At 42.4% G+C, this 17,882-nt stretch overlaps 1 protein-coding gene across 7 annotated transcripts in view; it reads right to left on the reverse strand.

Moving 5' to 3' along the window:
* The window catches only part of CHD5 (chromodomain helicase DNA binding protein 5), a 2,731,226-nt gene that overhangs the window by 2,186,896 nt on the left and 526,448 nt on the right, over window positions 1-17,882 (reverse strand). For all 7 annotated transcript variants that reach the window (XM_069610277.1, XM_069610279.1, XM_069610280.1 and 4 more), the window contains one exon: window positions 16,010-16,128. In XM_069610277.1, the coding sequence (XP_069466378.1) occupies window positions 16,010-16,128 (119 nt within the window). The remainder of the gene's footprint in view (window positions 1-16,009; window positions 16,129-17,882) is intronic.

Raw genomic sequence — 17,882 nt, forward strand, 5'->3', positions numbered from 1 at the left:
TCTGTTTTAAAAGTGGGGCTTCAAAACAGGACATTTCCGCTGGAAAAAAAAACAGAGAGATAAAGGACAATAAAACAAACACTCTGTGCATCACAAGTTGCAGGGTAAAGAGAAGCGCATCCAAAGCCACAACAACGTTGATAACACGAACTTTTGAATCAAGTCACCCAAGCAGTGTGAAAAACTAAGACTCTGATAAACTACAGACAAGACTTTTCTGAGAGCTTAACAAAGTATCCTGAAGCAACCATGTCAAGACTTTGTTTACAGAACTTATGGAATCTCCCAGCAGAAATCTCATGTGGGATGTACTCACTTATTTCCAGTTAGTGGTAACATCATATCCGTCACTCATAGGGAGAGTAACCAGTGTCACAGACTTTATTCGAGATCCTGCTAACAAGAAAGTAATCTGGCAACTACTGACTGTCATGGTGGAAGCCTTCGCCGAGTTACCCGAGCACAGTGAAAAGGGCGCATATGCTTCCACCACAGGCAGACATTGATGAACTCACCTTCACGCTGTTCTTTCGAATAATCGAGAAGTGCCCGGCACTTGTCGGACGAACCACGGACATACGCACTTTTATCAGAGATCCAAGAAACCTAGAACAATTGAACCAGCTGTGGACTAAGCTAAATTACCCAGTGGTAATCCACGCAACAGGAAAGTGCAGAGACTGTTCCAGTCAAAAGAAAAGCCTGTGATCAGGACCCAGCAAAACAGGACAAATGTCCCTATCACCCGAGGACACCCAGCTGGCACATAATGTCCTGTTCAGACTAGTCACAGACTATACAGAAATGGTGGGAAGGCCTGCAGATGTTGACGTCCTCACCTTCCCCAGAGATCCAGCCAATATCTCACACATGGGCACACTCCTCCACGGCATTATGCTCCAGGTAGAGCTATCTAACTTCCTGCGAGAGTACCTAAGGAGGTTCCAGTGAGACTTTTCACCATGGGACAGATCGAGGAGACAGAGCGACAGTGCTTTATCTTTCTGCCGCGGGACAGATTGAGAAGAGCAGACAAGAGAACTCCACCATCTTGTTTTTCTTTTACTTTTATTTTTCTTCTATTTTTTCTTATTTTTATTTTTATTTTTTCATTTTTACTTTTATTTTTATTTTTACAACATTTTATTTTGTGTGATTTTTAGCAGTTCCATCTTTTCATTCCTTCGTATTTAACAGGTTCCAGCATGTCCTCAGGACCAAAGCAAATTTGAGGAGTGCACTGTGATCTTACCTATTGTATAGATGCATAATGAATGTAACTTACCAAAGATGTTGGCCTAACCTTTGTCCAGAGTCTAGCAATGGAACTGCACTCTGTACCCAGAGACTGCCATCATCACCCGCAAGCGGGGGGACACTTGAGAAGCATTTGTCACTTTAATAATTCAAAAACTCTTGAGCAACGAAATCGGAGTAAGAAAAAGAATTAAACGCTGACAATAGACTTATGTTCGAAATGTGGGCCCAGAACTGTAACATGGTTTTACCGCCAACCGAGGGGCGCCCCCGCTTCCCTGGAAGGAAATGCTGCCAAATGTCTTATAAGTTCATAATGTGTATATGCATAGTAATTATCATTGTCTTTCTGTCATTGACTATCGGAACTGAATTTTTTATCAGTGCACGAATCGCCCCAATTTCAGTGCATCCACCAGATAATGAAAGCCTGGGTCCCACGAAAGTACCCAGACCCTATATAGTTATCCCAGTTACAAGAGAAGCTGATGGTAAAGCAAACAAGCTTAAATTGAATGTAATTAGCAGTGGCACATTCACACTTGAAGTAATGAATGAAGAGAAAAGCTGGAGACAGGGTCAGAACGGAGTGAATGAAAACGCAGCACTGACCACTGCACGCACCCACACACAGGATGCACATGAACAAGGGCAAGTGTCAATGGCTACAGGCCCTCAAACTAAGGCAACAGAAAAAGAGAGACTGCCTACCGAACAACCAGCCCCAGAAAATAGTGGAAGTAACCAAGAAGAACCAAGTGAGAAACCAAAGAGAGAGGGCATAGCAAAATCCCTCAAAATAACAGAAGTAGCCACAAAGGAACTCACAGAGAAAACACAAATGCTCATAGATCATTTGTTCCCGTTCATAGTTAGAGCAAAGAAACTGCACAAGGAGCTGAAAAATAGGACTACAGAGACTATAACAACAAGCACGCCAGCTCCAACGCAAGGAACAAGCACCAGGCCCACGACACAGCCACACATTGGGAAGTTGGTGAGCCAATGGTGGTTAGAGAACATCTATGAGAGATTACAAAATGGAAGGAAAAGAAACGCAAAACCTTCTCCTACCACAGCGATACAGCCAAGGAAACCTGCTCCACTGAGACGCCCAGAGTGGAAAAGCAGCACTGACGCATTCAAGGACATAGTTATAGCAAACTACAGAAGAATGCTAAGAATCAAGAGAAGCCTGCACGAAGATAACAATGAACTCAATGATTACCTGGACAGCACAGCCCATCTCGGAAACAATATATGGTACCAACACATGAAGGAAGTAGGACGAAGGCAATCAGAAGGAGAATGCTTTGTCTGTGCACTCCTGCCGTACAGCATGGGAAAATCCAAGATCTTCGTGGCAGTGGAAATTGATGTCCCTACAGCAAACTGTATGTCACACCTTGCAATGTGAACACCAGAGGACAATTTATGGGAAGTGACGCCTCACTGATATGGGCCACCGAAAAGGATTACCCAGATGAAGATGGCTACGTCCAGGACATTAAAACAAGAAACAGGGCGCATACCAGGAATCACATGATCAGATACGAGACCCCTGAAGTTAAAGGATCAGGAACAAGATGGGAAATAAACCCAAGATTGAACGTTCAAGGAAAAACAGCAGAAGTGGCTCAAATGTGGAAGAACAGAAGCCAAATGCAGATCTGGGGAACAGTGGTCTCCCCAAATGGATGGGAAGAAGGAGTAGTAATCTGCCGAGCTTGGATGGTCCTTGGAGTCTGCCAAGAAGCAATAGAGAATTCACAGAGCTTATGCAAACCTATATGGCCGAAATTGGTAAAGCTGCTAACATGGGTCAAAGACAGAGGAAGACCCCTGCAAATAGTATCACTGGAAAGCCCGAAACTATTCTTTAGAAGTAATGGCACGAGGAAGATGGGAGAGAATGTAAACTGCGGATGAATCTTTGAAGCCCCAGGAATGACACAAGGAACCGCAGTCATAATGGACCATTATTGGGCGTGTGGATCCAAGGCATATATAAAACTACCGAAGAACTGGGGAGACATATGCACACTGGTGATCGTCCACGTTCCCGCACTAGTGATCCCTAAAAATGACCTGAATTTGGACAGTTTCCCGAAGGCAGATGCTCATCTAAGAAAAAGGAGATCTGTGGAACTGGTATCCAGAATGAAGAGAGAAAACGACTTTTCTGCCAAATCAGAAGAGGCATTCCATGCGATCCCATACGAACACAGGCTGTTCAGCCTCACCTCAACAGTATTCACCACAATGCTCTTGCCACACATCCAAGTTGGAGTGAATGTTAAATGGCTGCAGATAACCAGATTGGAGTTATTGCAGACCATCAACACCACTATAAAAGGATTTAACGCGATCAAAGAAGAACTGAGAGCAATCCGATTGATGACCCTCCAGAACAGATATGTACTAGACATGATCACAGCGATGGATGGAGGTGTTTGCGCAAAAATCGTGTTGCACATTTATACCATTTTTATACCATCACACGATGAAGAAAATGGAACCCTAACAGAAGCCATATGTATGTTGACAAACCTAAAGAACCAGATGATCGATGAAGGTGATGAAGTGGACGATGACAGCTGGTTTGGAGCCCTGTTCTCATGGGTCCCACAATAGATGGCAGATATATTCAAGTTTCAATGGTGCTGCTAGGATTCTGTGTTATCAAGATAATCATCACACAGTGCCAGAAAACTGTGAAGAAAGCCATTGGTATGAAAATCATGGTCGATGTCGAACCAGGATGGAAGCCCAGAGACACGACTGATGAAGAAATAAGAGACTTTGTGAAAACCAGTGCATTTGCACCAGAAGGAACAACATTTACATATCCCAGGAAATGAAGAAAGTACGAAGGAAAATGGATCTATTTCAGCCCAAATGGACAATGACAGCTAATGACATGGAATAAAGACGAACATGTAAAAACAGCAGGAAGTTTGAAAGGTGTGATAAAAATATGGACTCCCAAGATACACACATTCACACCATCTTGTACAAACCCTGAAGATGACGAACAAGACACAGATGAACTAAAAAAGATGAAAACAAAGGAGGAAGCAGAAGTGGTCGATGAACCGACCAGAGGGGGGAGAGTAGAGGAGGTCCCAGACATGGCCTGCACCCCTGCCCCCCATTTCGAGGTACCAAGAGCGTACTCGCCAAGGTATGTGGCATATGAGGAGCAAATGAACCAACAGAGAGCAGCACTTGGGCTCTGCCCAGTGTACATCAGAAGAGCAATACCTGTTGAAGCACCCATAACTAGACAACCATGGGCTATACAATACAATACCCTCTTAGACAACCATACCAGCAGCTGAGACGAAATGAAGAGTACCTACAGATGGTCCACAAAGAGACCCAAAGAGCCTTAATGGATGGCCAGTGGAAATGACACAAGGGCCTGGACAAACTCGTGGACGAACGAAAACGGCAAGCAAGGATAACATGCCAGTGCGAGCAGCTATGAAAACAGATGTAATGGACACGGGAGAAGAGACAATGTTGAAATGTAAGGAAACGTTGCTATGAGGCAAGATGGAAGTAGCCAACCAGCTAACGCGTGTAAATAGGCTTGGAACGCAAGAAGCTAAGAAAACAGTACTGCTTGCAATGCTTAGTAGAAGAATAGAGTGGCAAGCACCAACCATATATCTACCTCAATAAGGCACGCTATACAAGTGTGACTCCATTTTGTAAAGCAGAAGTATGCCCAGGCGGTCAGAGGCCTAACAGGCCAGGTTTCATATCCCAGCCAAAACCAGGAGAAGGAGTGGAATTGAAACTCAACAAAGAGCAGCTCACGCCTAGGAATTTGAGATCAACCCAGGGAAGGGGGGAGAGCGGCAACGCTGGAGAGTCGAAACTTCAGAGCATACCAGCCTGCCCCGTGAAGGTCAAGATAAGGGGGGCCCAGGTAGGTGGCGAGGCTAAGGAAGAATCAAATACACGAAAAGCTGGAAACTGAAGCAGATTCACGGTGAACAGACATGTGACCAGCCAGGCGTGAAGAGTTACCAATGTCTGATGTCAGCCAGATCCAAGGATGCCATAACTTCTCCAGATAAGAGGCTACAGTTTCGAGGCCATACCCAGCAAACTAATTGCACATAGTCCAAAAGCACTGATTGATGGAAGGGAGGCAGGGTGAATCTTGGGACACGAGGCACCTGGGTGTCCATTCTGCTTGCTGCTAATAAAATGGAGATTTATGTCTAGGGGTGTAACCTGCCCAATCACAATGGACCAAGTTATCTAGGGTCCTATAGATAGTAGAACCAATAGGACGTTGTACTTGTAGTGACGTCTATCACGTGTGATGTAGAGGGAGGGGCGTAGACGCCCACCCGGTAAGAGTTATCCAATCTGCATGCTCAATTGTCATATACAGATATAGCACCTATACTTAAGTTACCTTTTTGAACCAATTATATTGCATGACAAACTTGCAGAGTTAGACGTCATTGATGACGAGTTTAGACTATAACTGTTGCTGTTTGAATGAAGATCGGGGGAGTTGAAGCGAGACAGGTGATCGCAACGCTGCTGATTTCCAATTGTTTCCCTGTTTGATGTACTTGTCATTGAACGGACTTCCCTTTGCCAAACTACTGAGTCCTCATTATTGAGTCGTGTTGGAGTAAGTGAATCCTGCGCCCTCATCCTCACAGGGTGCAGCTATCGTGTCTTACAGGTACTAGAGGGTGAGCACTGACCTATGGGCCCGTCAGTGGAAACACCACCCTCTTGTACACCACTACAAATCTCTCCTCTTTAGTCATGTTGCACACACTCCCATATCAGCGGCTATCCAGACCCAAAGTAATGTAGTATATGAGTTCTTGAGCTCTTCCCTATAACATACTCCCAAGTATCACCTGGACCCATCAACACCACAGGTTTCACATCTGCCTTTCAGTGTGTTCCACTAATGAACCCCACCGCCCTGTATTATTACAGAGGAAAGCACAGCAAGAACACCAATAATTTCAAACAGGCACTATACAAGACCACTTACATTACATTGAATTTCAGGTAAGCATAGTTCACTCAGTGGAAATTGACACTCTGTTCAAGAAGTGTCTAATTCTGGTTGTGAATTGGCTAAAACAAAGACTGGCACGTGGGTGTACGCATATTGAATCACAACTTCTAATGAATGGATAACTGTCTCATGCACAATGCTCTCACCTTAGGAATTGAACACTGTGCTGCGTCACGATTCAATGTTGGGCGCCATGCGTTCGACTTCAAAACCTTTACAATGCCAACTCAGCCCTTGGTCCTTCTGAGGTCAATACATTGAGCAGCACCAGAGCACCATTGGGAAATAGTAGGCTGATTTCTGCAATGTTTAGAAGTGAATCTGCATAAAGAACTCTGTCCATATATATATATATATATATATATATATATATATATATATACAGCCCTAACATATTACATATATCAGCCCTTGCCTACATTCTTATGATTACGAGGACTAACGTGAGCAAAATATGTCTGAGTGAGTGCTTTTGCATTATTTCTGTTTGGATTGAAGGTATTTTACCAATCTAAAACCTATAAAACTGTGCCTGTAATGGTAAACTTCTTTGTCAGTTTCTGACATGGAATGGATACTTTTTAACTAACTAGTCCTATGCTTAAAAACCTTGACGGAATAAATGCATGGCAGCGGGCAAAATAGGGTGCCATTGGTGTGATCGTTGGATCTCACTTCGGATGTTCTTCGCATACAAGGGGGAACTACCCAGAGGCCCCCTCCTGTTTTTGCATACTTTGCGTCACCCTATGCTTCGGAGATTGCTTTTATATATCCCCAGATTATCTTCGTGTATTAACTAGGCTTGCAGAAACAACGTGGCACTAAGGTCAGAAAAAACACATTAACGAGTTGAAATAAATGTTTTAAGCAGAAGACCACGTTTTTAAAAACACAAAGCTCTTCTACCCAATAATTAATCTCCCATGCCATCAGTGATAGCAAATTGAACGACAGTGCTGAACCTGACATTTCAGACACCCAAACAGAAACATATCATTACAGGTTAAAAGTGATTGCTGTAGCGCCAGGGCTATAAAGCCTAATAGTCATTAAGGATGCCTGTGTTCTGGAGTGTTTCTCTGTTGCAATAATTACAGTGTTGTTAAAATCTTAACTCTAACCCCACGCACATAAGAATTATGTGATCATTACTTAACATAATTTAATAATGATATTAACATCTGGCACAGTACGCAGCAGGCCGCGCTGCGGGATTTAGGAAACACTGCTGCAGAGCTTATTCTATGATAATCAACATTTGGAACAGATACGTGTGTTAGTTTGATGTTGCGACTCTAGATGAAGCTAAACGAAAACAATCCAAATCCGGCACAATCCTTTTGTGAGGCTGGATTCATGGCTCGTTTTCAGAGCTCTCCCCAATGCACAAAAGAGGAACTGAAGCACTGGGAGAAATACTGATGTCCCCACAATGTTTCATGCATTGGAATTCCGCCTAGAATATTGGGGGTCGATTCTTGAAACAGTTACTATGAGCAACTCTGACCTACTCCTGAGTTACTAGATATTAGTCATTTTGACTTACTGTTGACTTAGTAGATATCTACAGACATCTACAGATATCTAGTAAGTCAGAGTTACTCATGGAAACATTGTGAATTGAATATTTTGGGGGACTCTTAAAAAGACAGTAATTATTGCAACTCTTCAGAACAGAGAAACAATTGGTACCTAGTAATTCTGAAGTATGCCAGAGATACTCAATAGTAACTTCTTTCAGAATGGGATAGTCCTCCATAGGAGTAACTCGGCAAAAGATTAGTTAATGGAGTAACCCTACTACTAACTCTGCTGTAAAATAAAATAATTTTATAGGTAAGAAACACAATACAATTTCCTCCCTGCAAAAAAGATACTTTTGAATTCAAGTCTGCAGGTATCTTCTATTTCCAATATGCTGTCAAAAGCTACAACCATTGAAATAAGTGGCAAAATACCTGTGGATTGCTTATATGCAGTCTAATTCACACTAATTTGGGTTTCCACGTTATGCATTTGACTCTGTTGATAGATGATGCGTCAGGTATCATTTGAATGTACATTACCTGTAGGTTGCATATCACAACTTTTTGCAAATTGTATGTATTTGATAACTGTAACAGAGCCGCGATGCCCTTGGGCTGTCGTGCGCTTTATAAATGAAATAAATAATTAAATAAATAACTAAATATAAGTTAAATCGTGTCCTCAATATTATATTCAGTGGTTTTAATGTTTCAATGGCTAGATAAACACTAGCTATTAGTAGGTGCAGAGACAAATTCTTACAATAATTTTTAGGCAGGAGGAAATTATGTTCAGTGGCTGTAGCTGAGTGTATTGTCGTTGAGTTGCCATACCGCTTTTTGGTGCAGCGAGAAAGTATTACATTTCCTTGTAGGCAGGGGGAGATTATATTCAAAGGCTATACATCATAACAAATATTAGTTGCTAAAAAAATCTTGGTAGGCAAGAGAATATATTCTGTGGATGTAAAACAACACACTATCTTTCAGTTGCCATACCAAATATAAGTAGCATAAAAAAGACTAAAGACCAGATTCTCAAAAACGAGTGCAAATAAAAAAAAAGCACAGAGAACTCACCTTTTTATTTGACCTTGTTTGAGAAGTGTGCCAATCACCCTACGCTCAAAGGTGACCTGTGCATTAGAGTGGGGCTGGATAGCAGTACAAATGATGCGCGGCCCAGTCCATTTGCAAGCATTCGTGCTAGGAGAGCATTCATGACACTAATATATGACAGGCTCCCAGCACCAACGTGGTTGCTGGGAGCATATTTCATAGTGACGGGTTCTTAAAGGGACGGACACTGTGAAATATGAATCCCCCAAAAAATGCTATCCCTGTTTGATGGATAGAAATGAAGTTTGCCAAAAGTGGTTCAAACTGCTGCTGTCACACTTTAAAATAAAAACATGACAGGATCACAAATGACCCTGTCATGACCTGTGCATCCTCCTGTGCCTGCAACGATCGGGCACAGGGGGTTGTGATCATTTTCTGTGCAGTTCAAAGTACATTTAATTTGTGGATTTGGAATGCACATTTAAATGCACACTAAGGCACCCTTTTTCGGCAAATGCGCAAAGGGGGGGCAAAAGGGTATCTGAATGTACCCATTATGGTTTGTGCCTCCACTTTTTTGGGCGCAAGTGATGAGATGGCATCTCATCAATTCCACACAAAAAAAAAAATGGAGAATCTGCCCATTTAAATTCTTGGTTGCAGGAGTAGATTAGACTCAGTGGCTGCAGAGCAGAAGGCTGAGCAAGCTGTTTCCTGCTGCTGTTGAAAGCAAGGAAGGTGGAGCACCCAGCCTGGCCTGGCCAACAACTGCAGCCTCACAGCATATTAACCAACATTCTTTGGACCAGGGAACGGAAAGTGGGGCAGGCCGTTCCCTGCTGCCATTGAAAGGAAGGAGGGTAGAGCACATAGGCCGGCCCGGCCCACAACTGCAGCCTCACAGCTGATTAACCATAATCCTTTGGACAATGGAGCAGCCAGCAAGGCAGGATGTTCCCTGCTGTCGTTGAAAGGAAAGAAGGTGAAGCACCCAGCCCAGCCTGACCCATACCTGCAGCCTCACAGTTGCAGCCTCACAGCTTATTAACCGTTTTCTTTCAGACTGTGGAGCGGCAAGCGGGGCCGGGTGTTCCCTGCTGGTCCCTTGCTGGGCTCTGGCAGTGGAGACAGCCTCATATTTGTTGCTCGTGGTTTCCCATTCTTCTGAGGGGTGCTCATAAACCATTGTTCCGAAGATTTGGAAGAGTTGGAATCCTCTCTCTGGTTTGGCCCTTGCCGTTTTGGTGCGTCGTCCTGGACTTGCTCTTCAGCTACCAGGCAGGCCCTGGAAGGGACTGCTACAAAGCCTTGGAATCCTGTAAGGAAGGAAGCTGGGGGCCTTTATTTCAAAGGTATATGGTGAACTCTTCTGCTGACAACTTAATTATTTTCGGACCTTGGCTAAGGGGTCTACTGGGATTTTGCCACAAGGACACATTGTTTGGTAACTGGTTTTGGCAAGGATTCGTTAAGTTTGAATAGTTTTTGAAACTCTGAATGTTTTGTTGAAATTCGACTGTAAGAGTATTGTACTTGAATTTCCTTGGCTGGTCCATTATCTGTCACCTAACGTGTGCAGAGTGCAACAGCCTTTCTCACCTGATGAAAGCTGGAAGGCGTGAGGTGACTACAGGCATCTGGTCTTCGAACCCTCAACATGTTTTACCCTACACAGTTGGCTTAGCATGACTTTTCGTCATACTCCTTGTGAACAAATAGTATTAACTTGCATACTTTGTGGGGCACCATGCAATTTATTCGAAGGTGGAAGGCATGAGTTGACTGCAGGCATGTCTTTCATTCAGGGATTACTTTACCCCTTTTTAGCTGCCCACTGGACTTTTGTCTTGTGGAACATTGCGGGAACCAAAAACAGCGAGGCTCAGTAAACTAATTATGATATCAGGTTAATGCAGGAAAGTTGGGCCGAACAGGATTTATTTATGGATGGCTATAGTTCTCATCGAATTCAGGCTACAAAACCTACAAAATATGGGAAACCTTTGGGTGTCTTAGTCACTTTTATTAGATCATCCTTCGTGGTTGAGGTCTGGCTTTGTCCCTTCAATCTGAGTAATGTTCTCACACTTTGCTTATACAATGCTTTGGGGGATTCTTTTATTTTTAAAACATGTGTAGAATAGTTGCTGACCCAAAGGGCCAAAATCCTCCTTAGGCGACCCTATAGAAGTGCTAGAATATAGAAATAAGTCAATGCCAACATCGGGCGTGGTCTGAATGAAACCTTTTTGATAATACGGAGGACTCCTTTTGTAATATCGGTATCGAGTCTCCTATTATGACTGGACCTAAAATTAATTCAGAAGGCATAATGCTTAGTGTCATAATAATCTAACAGCGGCTAAGGTCAGTTAAAGGAACATTTGATTCTGATATTCCAGGTGCTTATACCTTCAGGGGCCATCATGGCTTTACAACGATAGACTACTGTTGTGTTTCACTCAGAAGATGGTCCTTGATGGTTGAATTTAAGGTTTTGGATGATTTGTATGTTTACATGTGATTTTCTCAAATAAAAAAAAAAGAATGAATTTTGAACAAAGAAAAAACATCCCAAAAAAATAGCGCATTACATAGTTGGGCTCTAGAGAAGGCTTGGACACTCTTGACCAAGCCCTTAATTTATATATGATTGCTGTCAGTGCCATTTTTATTAAGAAAGAGTTGCTCTACTTTGATTTCATGGATGTACATTCTGCGTTTGACAAGCTCAATAGAACAAAACTCTGGAACATATTATTAGTTATTGGTTGCCCAGAACATTTGGCTATCATATTATCTAGCATCCATGCCAACAATGTGGCCTTTGTACGAGCTGAGAGTATCAGCCGCTGTACCCGTTATTTTTCAGGTAAATCCTGGATACGCCAAGGTTGTGTCCTTGCGGTTTTGTTATTTTCATTATATATGAACAACCTGAATAAACATCTAGGACTGTAAAGCTGATCTTCCAGTTTTGGGTGCAATGCCTTTCCCTGTTCTGACTTATATGGAAGATACAGACCTCATTGCCGGAACTCCAAGCTCATTACAGAACTTAATATCAGCGTACATGGAGTTCATGGGCAGTTTGGACCTATCGACTAATGCCTCTAAAGAAGCCAATTTGGTGTTTCAGTCAGGCTGTAAACCCTTCAAGCTCCTGATGCTCAAAGTAGAGGCTGACACAGTACAAGTATGTGAATCCTATTATTATCTGGGTCTTAGATTTACAGCACTGCTGAGTCTCAGGAAACATATTGAACAATGGAGAACTAAAATGCTTCAGGCTTATGGGGGGCGTGAGTGGTGTCCAGCACTTTGCCATGGTCTTCAAATCTCAACCTGGAAACATGATGTAAAGAATCTATAGGGCAAAGGCGATTGCTATGTAAAGTTTTAGTTTGTGGGCCATAGCGGATACTACTACACTTCAAATAGGAGGAAATAGTTTTAGAAATTGCTGCTTGGTCTGCGAGTTCAGCACCAACCTCTGCTGCACACAATGAACTTAGTTTGAAACATCGAGCTAATGAGCTAAGTCTGGAGCCAGTGAAGGTATGGTTCAGGGCATGGACAAATAAAGAAGGAAATCCGGCGTAGTTGCTCTTGTCTCATCTTTTTTCCTTAGAGGCTAATTGAATACCGGTCCCTTGGCTTTCATTTATTAAAAGAAATGTTGACTATGTGAATGCAATTATTTGTTTTAATGATCAAACTTCAACTCTGTAGCCTGTGGTAAGACAGTGGTTATGTTAGAGCTAGAAAGGGAGCAAAAGGAACTAGAAAAAAGTTTAAATCGAGCTCATTTAGTCTTGACCTCTGTCAGAATCTCTGATTACTTGCTTTTGTCTAACTTTAAAAGTGACCTCATTTTAATAACAAGGGTTAGATTTAAGCTTTTATCTTTCAGAGCAGTATCTTAACCGCCTATGAACATATTACGTCATCTACTCTCAAACTTGTATTGCGCGTCTTGCATTTTAGAAATTATAGACCTGCCTCATATTGTTTACTGATAGCTGAAATGCAGCTTGTTACCTGGGTGTTGCTCTCTTACCATAGGGGTTCTTTAACATTGAGAGAGTGATTACTGAATTCATTCTTAGCCAACTAATGGTCTAAAATTGTATTTGACTATGTTTCAGATAATTACTATTTTTTTGTTGTAGTTGCCCCAATAATGGAACTTTTTACTGTCATTGGTTCATGCATCTCATGATCAATTGTATTGATTATTGAATTTAATTCAAGGAAATTGAAGGTTTAAATACATGTTTGTATAACTATGCTCATCGTGATTATCATCCTATTGGTATCTGTAATTGCTGTAATAATAGAATATGTATTGTTATTTGTTTATGTACTTTCAGGGACAATTTTATCCACAGTAGGGTTTTTGACTGACAGTGGGTCGAAATCAATTCACTAGCATTTAGTGGCCAGACCAAACACTAGGTATTAGCAGTTGTAGAAAAAAAGCCTTATATTTCTTGTTAGGCAGCAGGAGAATGCATTCAGTGTCATGCTTCTGTTCCACATGGTTTTGCATTGTGGGGGTCCCCGTAAGAGCAACCCTTCTTTGGGGTACCCTGCTCAGTGGTGTGTTGCATAGTTTGCATATGGCATGGCCTCACTGTCTTAATTTCTAACTACCTACCATGCTCTCAGACCCATTTTGAGGTGAGCACTTTCTGGGCACAGGATCTCCCCACTCTTGCCTGCCACTTCTCAAGGAATGGCTGTGGCCCCCTCTGCAAGAGCAACAAGGTGCAGATACCCCCGCTTCCTCCTTCTCCTGAGACATCTGCTGGCGGGATATCTGTCTCCTCCGATTCTTGCTCTTCTGTCACCTACTGCACCCCACCTTTACCTTCTCCCTGTCTGGCTCAAGGCAGTGCAAGATCTCTCTTGCACCCTTCCCCATCTCTTCTCCAACTCCGATGTTTATAGCACTGTCCAGAAAAGGTTCTAGTGTTTATTGAACTACAATGCCCCTTTCCTGCATCAAGTCAAATATCACCTGACAGTCCTCTCCAGTCATGTTCATCATCTCTGGTATAATGGCTGCTCATGGTGGAGGATCAGGCGGAAGAGGCAGGGCTGACAACAAAAGAGGGTTTGCCACTGCCACAGGAGGAGACGGCAGAGGGGGAAGTGGAGGAGGCAGGTCCTTCCCCTGTCTCTTCCCCTGATCCTTCAAAGCGTCCACCTGTGGCAGTGGCATACTGGCAGATGTCAGCCCTGCCTCCTCCGCGTCCTTGTCCCACTCTATCTCATCCCCCTGTCGAAGTGGAGATCTTTCGGTCAGTCCTGCTTCCTCTCTTCTTCAAATCAGTCCACAATTGTCAGTGTACATTTGGCACTTCCAGGTGCCACAATCATAAAAGGCACATCAATCTCTTCCTAGACCTCAAACGTGCAATCAATACCCTTGTACACTAGACATTATCACATTCTTCTACCTCTAAATCCCTGCCCTGCTTCATCATGTCAATTCCTTCTTTCTTAGAAAGGACTAACAATAACAACAAGACAGGAAAAGCAGGACGAGAATATAAAATTGAATAGATGCTCAATTATTTTTCTTTTTGGGGGGTTGAAGGCAAGGTAAGGGACACTGAGGGAACACGTTTGTGCTTGGCATTTGTATTTGGGGTTTCATATAACACAAACCTTTCTAGGAAGCAAAGGAGCACTGCACATGTAGTTGAGGGAAACATATGAGGTAAGAGCCAGTGGATTCATATGTGGCTTGGAATGTTACATCCATGGGGGTGGGATGTGATTTAGGAATGCACGGAGCCTAGGTGGAAAAACACAAAAGATTTGGGGCCTCATTACAATTTTGTCTGTAATAACTGCTGTTTATGTTGGGCAGACAGGATAGGATAAACTGACTTACCATTACCACATGCAATAATTTTATTTATCCACCTCATTTAGCATTATAGTCAACCCTCATCATGAAGTCCCATAGGATACAGTCATTGCACCTATGCCCAGTGGAGTTCCACAGTCGCATATCCACTGGAGACTGGTGGAATTACTGCATGCAACCTAGTTACCTAGTATGTTACCGCCATTATGTGTGGAGATAATACCTCCTCTTACAAGCAGGCAGATTTGTGTTATGTGGGGCTTGGAACACATAACTCTGCAGAGCATTAAAACAGCGGTAATCCAAAATACTGCACGCAGTACCATTACTGCACAAGTGGTACAAAGATACAGGCCAAATGGAATTAAGAATTCAAAGGGGAAAGAGTCCTATTTGCTTTATTTGGGATGGCACGAAGGGTAAAAGCAACAGGGGGAAAGGAGAAGGGAAAGGGGAGGGGGAAACAAGGATGAAGAGGACAGATTCCGAAGGGAGCCTTAGAAACACAGAGACAAAAAGAGAGAGTTAGGGACTAAAAAGCACTCAGATATACTTCTCCAAAAACGAACAAAACGTGTCTAAAAATTGTTGGCTTGCCAGGGAAACACCTGCTCCTAAAGCCTAACAACACCCAAAAAGAGAAACCAAAATGAATTGCTCCTTATAAAAAGGACTTGTACCCCAACCACCCATGCGAATTTAGGCACCTTTATTTGCAGCCAGCAAGCCCCATGGTATCACATGAGTATTTAGAATATAAAGTTTGAGGCGCTAGCGAGGCAAGCCAAAGTTCATGCAGCCTTATTGAGTCGTCAGTTAGACTTTTAAAGACAAATATGCCAGTGTCAGCAAGAAAGTAATATGACGGAATGGGAAAAGTAGTTTGTTGCCATAATGGTGGACGAATGGTAGCTATGTCAACTTGCGAAAAAGGAGCATTAGACGATGGACTACATATGGTTTAAGATAAACAAGTATTTGTTTGTGAATGGTAATTACAAGTGCGTAGATGCAAAAGCAACATTGCAGCGGTTCCAGATAAATAAGGACCTGCCTCAAAAGGCACAGACAACATATAGAATTTCTGAATAATTTTCGGAAATGTGCTCGTTCATTCAGTATCGTAAGGCACCAGCCTTGTGTCTAACCAGGTTCAATTCCAAATGTGTAGCATGCGTTCAAATACAAAGGGGTGCCATTGTTCACATATCCTACCTGACAAACTGGCTGAAGGCCTTGTAGTTGGTGAGAGTGTGGTAATCATCTTCCGAGAATACATAATCTACGTTATCCAGGCCCCACTCCTCCATCAACTGAGCTGATGATTTGGGTTCCTGAGAGTAAACAAAGAGGCAATTGAAGGGTAAGTTATCTAGCTGAAGTGCTTTGGTAAGAGTATTCAAACACAGATGTTGACAGTGTTTTGACATTGAAATAGCCATATTCCTTTCTCATGACATTCATCGTGTTTTCAAGCCTACGGAACTACAATCTACACAGATCATTACCTGATTTTAACACAGGTAATTGAGCACAGAGCGAGGGCATTCTATGCTACATGGAACACAGTAGAAAACAAGAAACCAGAGCCCTATGGTTAATTATTTGGCACGTGAGAGAAGCAGATGTACTACCAAATTCAGTTATCACAGATAGGTAGAATTGGAATCAGTGAGTGCTTAGCTTTTGAGTCCTAGTACCCAGAGTTCCTGGACAAAAAAGTATGTTTTGCCCAGAGGTCCCCGGGACTAGGAAGAAGGTGGGGGGCACATGGCTAAATGCCATCCTCCTCAAGATTATGGTGAGTAAATAAGAAAACACTTTTTAGGATGTACGTGTACATCCTAAGGACAATCAAAGATGTTGTAAGAGGATTCAATTCAACACTACAGCTAAGTCAACGCCTACTCTATAATACTGAATGAAAACCCTTATTGATATATCTTTATGTCCAGTTCATGCGTTCTGGATGACTACCCCTATATAACACCCCTCTCTTGGAATCCTCCTGACCCCACTGAGCCAAGAAGTAGTTCTGTTTTGCAAGTTAAAAGGTTTAATTGATAGTTTAAACAATAGGTATATATATCACACTTTATAATAAATTAATAATTGAATATCACACTTAATCTGATATGATAAAGATTAACAACGGAGAATCTGGCACTAGCACACTTCTTTATAATCACTAAGGAGTTGACATGAAATGGATAAGATAGCAACAATACTTTTATGGTTTCAAATGGATGCAATGTGGAATGAAATGCAGTAAAGAAAATAACTTGATATGATTTCAGCAAAAGACAATGTAATCACTTTCTTGGACAATTCACCCCCCCCCTTTATGCAATGCAAGGAAATGGAAGGAAGGCACACAGTTCTCAGAAATGCAATTCAAATGTAATTCAGTTCACCCAGCAACTTAGACTACAGAAGTTGAAAACACAGGCCCAAATGCTTTTAAATGTGCTGGTAATGTAGAAAAAAATATGCTAAAATGCTTTTAATTCCCTCTAGGAGGTTCAGGGTGAGTGGTATCAAGTTAATATTAGCTCAGGCTCACTCTAGCAGTGATGCAGGGATAGTTTTTATGAGGCAAACGATTTTTTTTTCAGAGGAAAGCAAAAGCAGCTATCTTTTGCAAGTGGAGAAATTTTCAAATCGCGGCAAAATTCGCGAAGGCGTCTGGCGCGATTACAGAGGAACTACAAGGGCTAGCAATATCTTTTTGGGGGTCAGCTTCCAGATGAAAGTTACTGCAAGTCTCTAGCACAAACGGTCGCGGAGATATGAGCGATTTCGTGAAGGTCGTTTTTCAGATTTGAAATTTTAAAGCTCAAAAAGACAAGTGCAGCTTGCAACTAGAAAATGACAAGTGACAGCTTTACAAATGACAGGTGACAGTTAGGAGACAGTTCTACTTAGATTAAAATAGCTTGGATTATATTATTTTAACTAAGAGATTGGTTCTGCACAGTTTTCTAGGTACTCACACTATATTCTTGAGTGAAATGGGCCTTGCCACGGATCTGGTCAGGTTTTAGACTGGACTCTGGTCTCTGCACTTCACAGTGATCTGGGTCAGCTC

This window comes from Ambystoma mexicanum, chromosome 8, assembly GCF_040938575.1.
Source record: "Ambystoma mexicanum isolate Mex_15411 chromosome 8, UKY_AmexF1_1, whole genome shotgun sequence".
NCBI lineage: Eukaryota > Metazoa > Chordata > Amphibia > Caudata > Ambystomatidae > Ambystoma > Ambystoma mexicanum.